The sequence below is a fragment of the Sylvia atricapilla genome, chromosome 10 (assembly GCF_009819655.1).
Source record: "Sylvia atricapilla isolate bSylAtr1 chromosome 10, bSylAtr1.pri, whole genome shotgun sequence".
NCBI lineage: Eukaryota > Metazoa > Chordata > Aves > Passeriformes > Sylviidae > Sylvia > Sylvia atricapilla.
This window is the reverse complement of record NC_089149.1, coordinates 25,781,017-25,792,527: the sequence shown is the minus strand read 5'-3', so window position 1 is coordinate 25,792,527 and position 11,511 is coordinate 25,781,017. Positions and strand designations below refer to the sequence as shown.

Genomic DNA, 11,511 nt, shown 5'->3' with positions numbered 1-11,511 from the left:
GTGGCACAGGCAGATGCAGGTGGCACCAGAAGCTTAGGAACACAGACTCTTAAAACTGTAGGATCTGGCTTGAAATGGTCAAGATCAGTAACCAATGGCTTTGTTTTTTATGTCTTCTCTTTGAGACGGCTCTTGTAGAAATGCAACCAATGTTTTGCAAATAAGCAAAACTGGGGATTGGACCACAACAGGGCACTGGGGCACTGGATTTCAGTGACCAAAGGATGAGCATGTGATGAGGAAATGCTTGCTTAGACCCTGTCAAGGAAGTTGGTGGCCTCCCAGATGGACAAATTTGTGTTTTAGTCATACAGGAGTTTTGCCACAGGTGAAGACCTTCAGATCCTTCAGGTGGCAGGGAAGTGTTGCTGTTTCTTCCCATAACAACTTTTGAGATATAAAGCAAATTTGTGGTTGCATCCAGCAGGTGGCAAGCACAGCACACAGAATTATGGCTGGACAGAGATGCTTCTGCCAGGGGAAGTTCCCAATGCTGCTCAGCATGTCCATGAACAAAATATACAGGTGAACAGCAATCTCTGCCAGTCCACTGTCAGCCTGGAGAGTGCTGGGGCACTGCTCCTCTTCTGGGTGGTATTGATAATGCGTGGGGTTATTGCCATGTTCAATTTAAGCAAATGGATGTCTCACATGTAAGGATGTAAGCTAAATAGAAAATATTCTGCATAACAATTTAAATATATCCTTAAATGGCATAGTTAAATGACGTTCAGGCTTCAAATGTTGAGATGCTAGCTTACAATTAAATTAATGTTTTAATGAAGGAGCTTTTTTTTTAACGTACAGTTTTAGAAGTTGCGACTTGTCACAGTACCTGGTGATGAATATGAGTAGACACGTTGTTCTCATTTTTGCAGCTGGAAGAACAAAGGCAAAACTGAAAAAACTTTCCTTAGTGTAAGAAAATGAAAGAGTAGGAAGATTTCTAGACCTGGTTGTTGTCCCATTTTTTCCTTAAAAAGTATTAAACTACAGAAATAACTGTTTTGTTGTGTTTTGATTTTGATCATCAGAAAATATGGATAATCCATCCACTCACTACTTGAGACAAAGCCACATGAGATGTACGATTCTGAAGATTATGAATACTGCAAGTTCTCAAGGGGCATGTAATTTTCTGCATGATATACGTAAAGTTTTGGATTTTTTCTTAAGTTTTGTAATGTCAAAAAGTACTTATGAACTCATTTATTTTTGAGGACAATAAATGGGTGTGAATCAAGCATAAATATTATCTGTAGCTCATTATTTGAGGTGAAAAGGACACATATAAGGATATCATTGGTGGAAACTTCCTACAGTGCTTCCCTCTCGATTTGTATTGAGAGTTTGAGTCAGACTTTAGTTCTGATTTATGCTAGTATAAATCTGAGTTTGTTCCATATAAATGAAAAAATATTCTACAGGGAACAAATACCCTGGGCATAATTTTATATAAATGGAGAGAAATTCCATAAAAGCCAAGAGAAAAGTTTGATCTTGGAAGTTTTTTGATGGGACTAGAAGTATTATTAGTTAAGCTGATACATAAGCATTGTCACATTTTTGCTTATCAGCATATGAGTTTACTAAATGTGCAGGAATTTGAAAAACTGAGTGGATTTGATTAGTTGGTAACTTCTCTCACTGAGTGCCCTGGTTATAACTGAAAAATAGTTTGAAGTTTTCTGATCAGCTTTTTCCCAGAATTCATGTTTTCAAACACAGAATTTTACTTTTAGTCATAAAGAGTATGGAGAGTCATAAAGAGTATGGAGTCAAATCCCTCTGTATGTAAAGTTCTTAAAAGTCAGGGTGGCTTATAACGAGAAAAGGCTGAGTGAACCCCATTTCTGTTACAACATATAGGGGTTTTTTAACTACTATAAAAATACCCACTGGGATATAAATGTACATTTCTGAAGCAATGTTTGAAATGTATGAGTAGGAATATAAATCTAAAAATATATATATTCTATATTTAATAAATAAATCTGCATTTTATTGCATATATTATTATGGAAAAAATTACCATTAAAAAAATAGTAGCATAAATCAGAATAAGACCAATTTCAAGGACCTTAAATTTCCATATGAGTTTAAAATTGGGCCTCTATATATAGCATATATTTGAAAATATATTATAAATATAATTATAGGACATTTATATAATTAAAAAAAACCACCAACAAAACAAGAAACAAAGCTCCAGTCCTCCAACAGAATAACTCACATATATGCAAATCAAGTTCTTTGTATTCCATGTTATTTATATGAGCTTTTCCTTTTGAAACACCCGTGAACTAAAGTTAGGAGTTTTCCGTCCCCTTCTTTCGTAGCTCCAAGCAAACAGTGGGATGCTGGCAGGATCTCTGACACGCCTGTCCAACACTTACGCTGCTTTCAGTAAAGAAAACCAAAATGAGAATGAAGCAGTCCTCTTTACAATGCAAGATGAAAGACCACTGCTCTCTACAGTATGGTTTCTCTGAGATGATCCAGTGTTGCTGCAATGAGCTGCGATGTTCAGGACTGCAGATGAATCTTGTTGTTCTTGCTGCTTCACGCTGCTGTTCAAAAGCAGAACTTTGTGCCACGCCTCAGTCGGTATCGAAGGGCCCAGCAGTCTTTTTAGTGTGCAAGCGGATATTTTCTGGTGGCCGATAGGAGAGGGAGCTCATTTTGGTCGTTAGGCTTGGATGTGTGCTGACATTCGGTGGGATGTATTTTATTAGCTGAAGGAAGTATTTTTTAAAGTTTTTTCCAAAAAAAACATAAAAAAAGGGATTCAGACAGTTGTTGAAGTAAGCGATACAAATGGTGAAGGGCATAGCCGTATCCACGATATCGGTGATTTTGCAGTCTGTTATTACATGTAATTGAATCAACACATCCAGAAAAGTGAACACCTGATGAGGAATCCAGGAAAAGAAAAAGAAAAACACAATTGCCACAATCATCTTAAAAATATCATCATTTCTAGTCTTATTTTTTTGAATTTGATACGCCTTCTTCAGAGTCTTCCAAATCAAGGTGTAGCTTGTTAATATGATCAGAAAAGGAATTAAAAAACCCAGCAAATTTTTGGACAAACCCAACCCGACGCGGAGCGTGGTGTTGTTGCTCTCGTAGCGGAAGCCGCAGACGGTCATGTTGAGGTTCTCGGCGAAGAAGATGTTGCGGTGGATGATGACGGGCAGGCTGGCCACACCAGCCAGCAGCCAGATGGTGATGCAGGTGACACGGGCCACGAACACGGTGCGGCGGACGCGCGACTGCACCGGGTGCACGATGGCCAGGTAGCGGTCGATGCTCAGGCACGTCAGCAGGAACACGCTGGCGTACAGGTTGAAGCTTATCCCTGCCGAGGCCAGCTTGCACAAACAGTTGCCAAAAGGCCACTGGTACTCCATGGCGGTGTAGGCTGCCCAGAGGGGCAGGGTTATGAGGAAACACAAGTCGGCCAGCGCCAGGTTGAGGAGAAAGATGCTGGCTACTGTTTTTAATTTCATGTAGCAGTAGATGACGATCACCACCAGGCTGTTCCCGAAGATGCCTATGACAAAGATGATGCTGTAAACGGTTGGAACCATGACGTAGATGTAGCTGTGCCTTCCTGAAACAGGACAGTCAACGTGGATTCTTTTAACAGTTTCTTCAGTAGAGTAATTTGGAATCATCTTGAACTCTTCAGCTGTAACCTAGTTTCAGGGTGAAAATAGGAAGCTCACACCTAGGAGGGGAAAAGAGGAGGAAAACAGTATTTGTGAGAGGGATTAATTTTTAACAATTACAGAATCACAGAATGTATAGGCTGGAAGAGAGCTTCAGGATCACTGAGTCAGCCCATGCCCTAACAGCTCGACTAAACCATGGCACCGAGTGCCACATCCTGTCTTTTTTTAAAACACATCCAAGGGTGGTGACTCCACCACCTCCCCGGGCAGATCCTTCCAGTCCTTTATCACTCTTTCTGTGAAAAACTTCTTCCTAATATCCAACCTATATTTCCCTTGACGCAGCCTGAGACTGTGTCTTCTTGTTCTGTCAATTTTCAACTAAATTTTTTGTCAAGTTTTGTCAAGCTTTTTGTCAAGTCTAACACAATGTGTCAATGTCTTTGAATTTTAAAATAAGCCATCTTCAAATGTTTCATCAACCAATTCCTATTTTAATACAGACTTTGCAGAGTAAAACAGAGGTAACAATGTTAGGAATTGACTGAACATTTTTAGATTCCTTTTAACATAAATGAAATCTAAAAAACCTCTTTCAGTTAACAAAGTTCCAATTTAAAATAATACTAGTTAGTGAACATATGTAAAAAATAATAAGAGAGACTGAAAATAGCAGATAACTACAAATTCAGCAAAGTCTTTAGATTATTTTCTTTCCATAAATAGGTAACATATTTAATGAGGTAAGTTATTCAGATATCTCAGAAACTAAACTTAAGCACTCTGAATACTAATTAAGTATGTAAATACAAATTGCAATGAATTAAGAAAATAAGTGACTTTGGATTAGGTACTCATTTGTATCTCTGAGATTAATCACTAGAATTTCCTTTCTATATGTTAAACTTAATTCTTTGAGAAAATTTTTACATTAAAGAGAAAGATGAAAACTTACAACCTAGTATTCTGTTGTACCAAAAACACCTTGAATATTCAGAAGTTACTTAGCTCTCCATCTGGCTTGGAACTACGGTATTTAACAACTAGTGAGAGAAAAAGAATCTGTGAAAATCCAGACAAGTCCTGAACTTGCACATTAGTAACTGCACAAAGAGTTTAAGAAGGGAGCAAGGAGGAACATACTACTTTTTCGGTTGCTGACAAAATTTATGTATCCAAGAACTGAAGTTCTATTTCTGGATCACATTAAAAGTTCAGCAAGGGTATGATATCTTCTCTAAAGGGCATCTGTTTCATTTGCCAGGGCCTGTGTATTCTGCAAAAAATAATTTCCTTATTAATGACTGATTACTTTAGAAAGCAGGTAATGCAGTGTAAATGATTCTGACACTCCTTACTTTCTAGAATCTAAGAACAGATAGTCTTCCCTGAAAAATAATGGATATTAAAAAAGAAAATTATAGTTTTTATTGCAGAGTAGTGTTTATTGCTGTTTGCAGGATCCTGACAGCTGTAAGCCAAACCAAACTTGTGCTACTTAAAACAAAGATTAACTGAAATACTTTGGCTTTAAAAGCAAAACGAAGCAAACCCCAAACAGCAAAGAAAGCCTTTATAAATGTAAGAGCCACCCTAAGACCCTGGACAGTACAGATGCCTTCAGAAAGCAGGGATGACCTTCACTACAGTCACATCAGCTATGTTACAGGTGTAGCTGCTCCTTATTTGAGTGGTTCAGCACTAATGTTCCTTTTAAGTATAAAACCCCTCTGAATTTAGTGTTTGACTTGCTGTTGTCAGAAGAAAAATCTTCTTACAAATGGTTGTGTTTTAATAGGGAAGTGAGGCACAGATTTGCCTCAGCAAAGTCCAGGAACTGAAGGAGCCAGGAACTGAACCCAGAATACGGTTTGCAGGCAGCATTGTGTGAGCAAAGTCACCCTTTGGCTCTTAGCATTTTGAAGACTTGTTATTCCTCTTTCTTAGCTCATGTTCTAGTATATTATGTTCTAGTTTGTATTAATAACCTGAGTCATTTCATTACCTGATCAACAGGGTAATGTCCAGATTTAGGTTCTTGATAATTCTATCAAGTCTAGAGTATCTAGTCAACTAGATACTCTAATCTAGTTGCAATTATGCAACTAATCTAAATACAACTAATAGGCACTTTGTCAAGACGTGCCATGCAACAGTTCCCACTCTCTTCTTTCTGTGTATTAGTCTTGTTGCTTCAGTTGGTATAGATGTCTCAAAATGACATCAGCTTTTATTATCATGTTTAAGAAATTAAAAAGTCAAGCAAATAGAGCTAACACAAAGAATGGTTCACCATTCTGATCGCATGTGGTACTCTGGTACATCCTGAGCAAAACCTGGCTTTCAAACTGTGCCAAACCTCAAATACAAGGTGTTTGGCTCTGTGTAAGGTCAGCCTATCCCTGGGACAGGGAAACCACAATAAAAAGATTTCAAGATAAATCTTTTTATCTCATCCCTTGGTTATGAAAGTAACTTTGACAGTAACTGATATGTTCTGCAGCATCAAGGTCTGGCAACATTTGCCCTGTCCCAGCTACAGGCTGGTCCTGCACGGTCACTTACAGTCTTTGCTGCCTTATGTACTCACTAAAATTACAGCCCAGAAGTTTGCAGTAAGACTCTGCAGAGAAGCCTTTTCTGCTCAGATCACCTGTTTGACTGGCAATAATGTGCATCAGACCTGGTTAATGCTGGGCAAGACCTTTCTCAGTGACAAGATTAACCAGCCCCTGGTACAATTTGCCTCTGTGTGTACTGAGTGACAAATTCAGTGTCCAAGGCAAATGCAGCTGAGGGTGAATATTCCGTTTTGGTGGGGTTGATTCTGTGTGACGGTAGATGCCAAGGCAATTTTCCCATGGTCTCCTCACACATCCCTTCAGTGTACTGTGTTGTGCTGTTTTGCTTCCAATTTCCCTTTTGTACCCACATGGTGACCTGTACTGTCTCATGTCAGTAGTAGCTTTAGCTGATGCTAATTAATAGCATATGTTCTTTCACGAAAGAGTAACAGTAATTCTATTACATTTTCAGAAACATGTTAAAATTAAAAAAAAGAAAAAATAGTTGTGAATAATTGTCTAGCACTCTGAGGTACTGAATTCCCTAAGAATATTCTGGAGGGCCAGGGAAATAAAAAAAAAAGGCAGAACAATTGCTATGAAGAATCAGGAATTTTTGTCAAGAAATAGTATTATACTTCAATCTACCTCTATAAGATTGTGTAATCCTTCTGGAGTTAAAAGGCTTTGGTGTAACACTGAAGTCAGCAGAATTGTGCAAATTATGTGTCTGGTATGCTATCAGCTTTAAATTATATTAAGGAATTACAATCAATAAACTAATTCATCAATATTTTCAACAAATGACAAGGAAGCAGAAATATGTAATGCGGTTGCTTTTAGGTAAACACATATGGATTGCCATCTGGGTATCTGAAAACAGTCTGAATGTTGCTGTGAGAATGAACCTCATAGGAGCTGTACATATGAAGCATACTAAGAAAAGCACTTCAAATCCCAAATGGAATTTTTAAATTTCCTGAAAATTCTAAAGTTTCATAGCTGGGTTGATCTGCTTCCTTGAGCACAACTGTAACTTCAGAGCATTAGGAAAAGCTTCAAAATTGGAGCAGGTAGTTTTTTTTGGAAGGCATGGTCCCACTGCTGTGCTGAGGAGTGAGAGAGGGCCACCACAGCAATGGGAGCTCCTTACAGGCAGTGATTTCTTTTCCATGCTACCTTCCATTTTTCCTGTTTTTCTCACTTGCCACAGTTCATCTGCTTGTCTCAGGATCACGGCTGTACACATGCAAAGTGGATACTTCTACATAGGAGGAACCGCCGATTCTATTCAACAGAAATAGATGCCTGATACAGCTTTATCCTGCCAGAATTCAACAAAGCAGGTAAAAGCACTGGAGTGTTAAATACATCTATTGAAGTTGTGCACATTGATAATTCCATGTAAAGCATCTCAAATGATCTGTGTCAACATAATGATAATCGAATCATTTTAAGGCTGATACACAAGAAGCTTTTTCTAACAGGATTGAATCGTGACTCTGAATGGTGTGGTGGCATCAATCTCAAAGAAATTATCTGGTGAGAAGCAAGCCCCTGTTCTGAGGTACTGTCCTGCTTGACCTTTTATCTTTTTTTAATTACAATGATTACAAAAAGTCACTGATAATGAAATGCTTCAGACTGCCCAACCAACTATTATTTACCACTCCATTCATTGCTTCTGTCGGGTGAACACGCATCCTAATTAAACTGCCTGTGGAAACAAGGAATGCTGGGCTCCTGCAAGGTAAACAGCACTTTACCTACTGAAAGATCAGACAGCAGTGGCTGTGGTTTTCTGTGAGAACTCCATCAAGTAAAAATAGGTAAGCAGGTGTCACAAGTCAGATTTTGAACATAAATGTACTTAATATTTGCTTTGACAAAGACTAAATAAACTCAAGCTGACGAATGCTGCCACAGCTCAGCCACCTTATCATTAGGTAATGTGCACTTCCTTGCTCTGACAGTGAGTGGGTAGGTTATTTGCTTTTCTTACAAATGAGAATATAGTTCCATGTTTAAGAGGATACTGCATTCTATCTTTATGTAAAATTTTTGCACGGAGAGAAGAGAATGAAACATGTTTGAAAGAATATGTTCAGGATATTAGCTATGTTAATTTCTTTCTGGTGGCATAAACTTTCCATTGTCTTAAGAGTTTAGTCCTCCCCTTTCCTAATTTATTCTAACTGCTGAGAAAGTAATGACACTTATGCATGCTTTGTTGCAAAAGCTTTTAGGGTCTTTTTCTACCCAACAGAGTAACTCTTTCTATCCCCATGGCCTTAGGGAATAGATCTCTTTCACACACACACACTTCAGCACCTTCCCTGCTTTCCTGGAGTTCCTGAGCATTGTGAAGCTATAGAGTTACCTTTCTCCTTCAGCTAGTTCTGGCAGTCTGTATTTCCTACTGATGGCTTTTCTAAATGTCTTTAATCCAGAGTTGATAAGATGAATTGTGAGGGGAAAGAGAAATACAAACAACGGTGCATAATTCAAACTGTGGTGCCATTACAGTGGGCTCTTTTCGTCACTGCTGGTACCTTCCAAAGGTATCAGCATCTGACTGTGGTAAATGACAATAAATGGAAATAATACTGCAAAGGAACAGTGGTAGGTAGTACAGCACCAGATACTGTCTGTACATGACACCATGAACACCAAAACACAAAGCAAACCTCAGCAGATCTGTGTTAGCAGCTGTCAAGCTGGCTGTGGCTCTGCAGTTTTGGATCAGGAGATGATCTGGGATCAGAACAAACAGAACTTGAAGGACCTTGTGGCCTTTGCATTTTCTTTTAACAACCGAGGCAACTGCTAGTCTGTTGAATTTGGTGTTAATTTTGTGATGTTTGCTTTATTTACTTAAAAGTATGTATCTTTTTAATGCTCTAACCTATATGTGGATTCTTTGTGCCTTCCCCTTGCAAGAGCTCAAGCTGGTCTGCTTCACTTGTGCTGGCTCTATATAGCTCGAAAATAAACTGCCTGTGATCCTTTCAGGATCCAGTTCTCTATAACAATCAAAACCTAAATTTGTTATTACTTTTTTTTTTTTTTTTTGTGCTAGCAGAACAGTTCCTGTTACTTTGCAAATGTGAACTGTTTATGTACTCTGACCTTCTCTGTAAGAACTTCTCTGTATTTATTTCCTCTGCCACACTTCAAAAGAGTCTGTCCTTCTGTAGGATGGCTTTATAGCTTATTCTGAGAAGAATTAACATCTATCTTCTGTTTGTTCTCATGGACTACTCTCATTAATTTTCTCTTCACTTTCCAAGTATCTTTCAACTACTCAGTTTCAGTCACAAAATTTATGTGAAAAAGGACAGATGAAGGGGTTTTTTCCTCTGGGAAAAATCAATGCTTGTGGAATGTCTGAAGAGCGGAATTGAGGGTGTGCATGATTTTGAATGATTATGGGGGAGGAAAATGCAAAAGAAAGTAACATAGTTAAGCATAGTGACATTTAAATTGCTTTGAAGTTTAGCTCATATAATATCGATTTTGGCCACTAGAGGTCTGTATTTCCTATTCTAAAATTAGAGAATTGCTGTTTTATACTCAAGTGCTATCACTTCAAAATATCCCCTTTGTTCAAGATTATTTAGGATGAAAACATAAGGCAGAATATATATCATGGTACCTGTACTTATTTAAATTTAACGCACCAGAAGTAACTATTTTCACTTTATTTTTTTTATTTTTTATTTTTTTCACTTTAGTGAAAGATCATTTCTAAACACTAATTTATGGGGTGGTGGAGTGATGAGTAAAATCTTTCAAGTATATTTTTTGGACATTAAATGCTAATATACTACTGTGTAAGATGTGACAATTTTTCTGCTCTTTTTAGCAGTCTACAGAGTAACAGAGTAATGACGTCTCAGTTATAATGAAAGCAGCTGCAGTAGCTGGACTGTTGTTTGCACATACTCTCACTGTGCCTACAGAGTCCAGAAATACTGGAAATATCTCTCCCTACTACTTAGCTCTTTGGACAAAGTTAACTATCAGGCCCCAACTTGTGTATGTGTTTTTGGCTTTTTTTTTTTTTTTTTTTTTTTTTTTTTTTCCCAGAATCTGGGAAGCCCTGATGTGTACATACTTCTATAAAATTTTAATTGTTGAAATTAATGCCAAGAAAGGATTGCTCAACTTTACACTAGAGTTTCTCAACCTCATCAGAACTTAATGGTTTAGTGAGTACTATCATAGCAAAGATTATGGGGATTTTTTGTACAAAATTTGTTGACTGACAGATCAATAGGACACTCATTAGAGCTAGCTAAAAGTTTATCAGTTGAGAGCAAGTCTAATTCTTTTAGTTTATAGGTTTCATTTTTAGGATTCTCTAGATTTAGGTTTCAAAGTAAACATTGATTTCCCCTTATACACACATAATCTTGTTTTCTCTGCTGTTAAGGGTAAGAAAAACATTCTTGAGTTCAACCCATATAGAACTGGAGTCCAAAACACTGGAAGATTAACCACTGTCAACATGCAGTGTGTTTCATCTCCTGTGGAGGATCAGTGAGGTGATGGTTTTAGACACTGCTGGCTCTGGCTTTACAGTGTATGTCAGATATTTTAGACTTTGTATTTAATTTTCTGTTCTCTTTTTTCCCATTTAACCATTAGAACGATCTCTGTTTTCTTTCTTTGACCAAGGATGCACAAATGTGTTGCAAACTCTCTAGTGTTTAATACGTCTTAGGTATCATATAACCTTAAGGATATGAATATAAAATTATCCCCAGAGCAGTAACTTAAAACTGAAAAGATAATTAAATAAACAAGGTAAAACATATTTCTAGATTAATAGTTCTATTTCAGTACTTCTGAACCTGAACAATGCTAAGCTTCAGAAAAGACGATGTTTGAAATGGGATTCTCATGGTGTCCTGTCACATTGGTTGGCCTGTCTTGACAGATACGAATATCATCTTTTCTGTATCTAGGTTATTAAACCTACAGCCAGATTCATTTTTAAATATGAAAATTAGTTGTTATAGCAGGAAGTGGTCACTGCTCTTGTTTATAACACAGCATAAAGAATTGTCTCTTTCTGCAGAAGAGGCTGAAGACACTTAGGCATATTAAGCCTTTGAAATCAGTGCATTAACAACCATCATCAATCCCGCAAGAGTTTTTGTACCTCTGCTCTGGCCATTAGCTTTACCAAAAAGGAAGATTGGCACCCTTCTGGGAGATAAAAATGATCAAGAGTCAGCAGGCTAACCTAATATCTGCTTCTCAGG

The 11,511-nt window shown here is 37.7% G+C and overlaps 1 protein-coding gene across 1 annotated transcript; it reads right to left on the bottom strand.

Annotated features, from left to right (window-relative positions):
• Positions 1-1,995: 1,995 nt before the first annotated feature.
• Positions 1,996-3,729, bottom strand: AGTR1 (angiotensin II receptor type 1). The gene has a single exon (XM_066326507.1). It carries the CDS (start codon positions 3,678-3,680, stop codon positions 2,601-2,603), a length of 1,080 nt encoding a protein of 359 aa, XP_066182604.1. The 5' UTR covers positions 3,681-3,729; the 3' UTR covers positions 1,996-2,600.
• Positions 3,730-11,511: the final 7,782 nt, after the last annotated feature.

Excerpts from the sequence above, each read along its gene's own strand:
- AGTR1 (XM_066326507.1), bottom strand. The coding sequence starts at position 3,680 with ATGATTCCAAATTACTCTACTGAAGAAACTGTTAAAAGAATCCACGTT.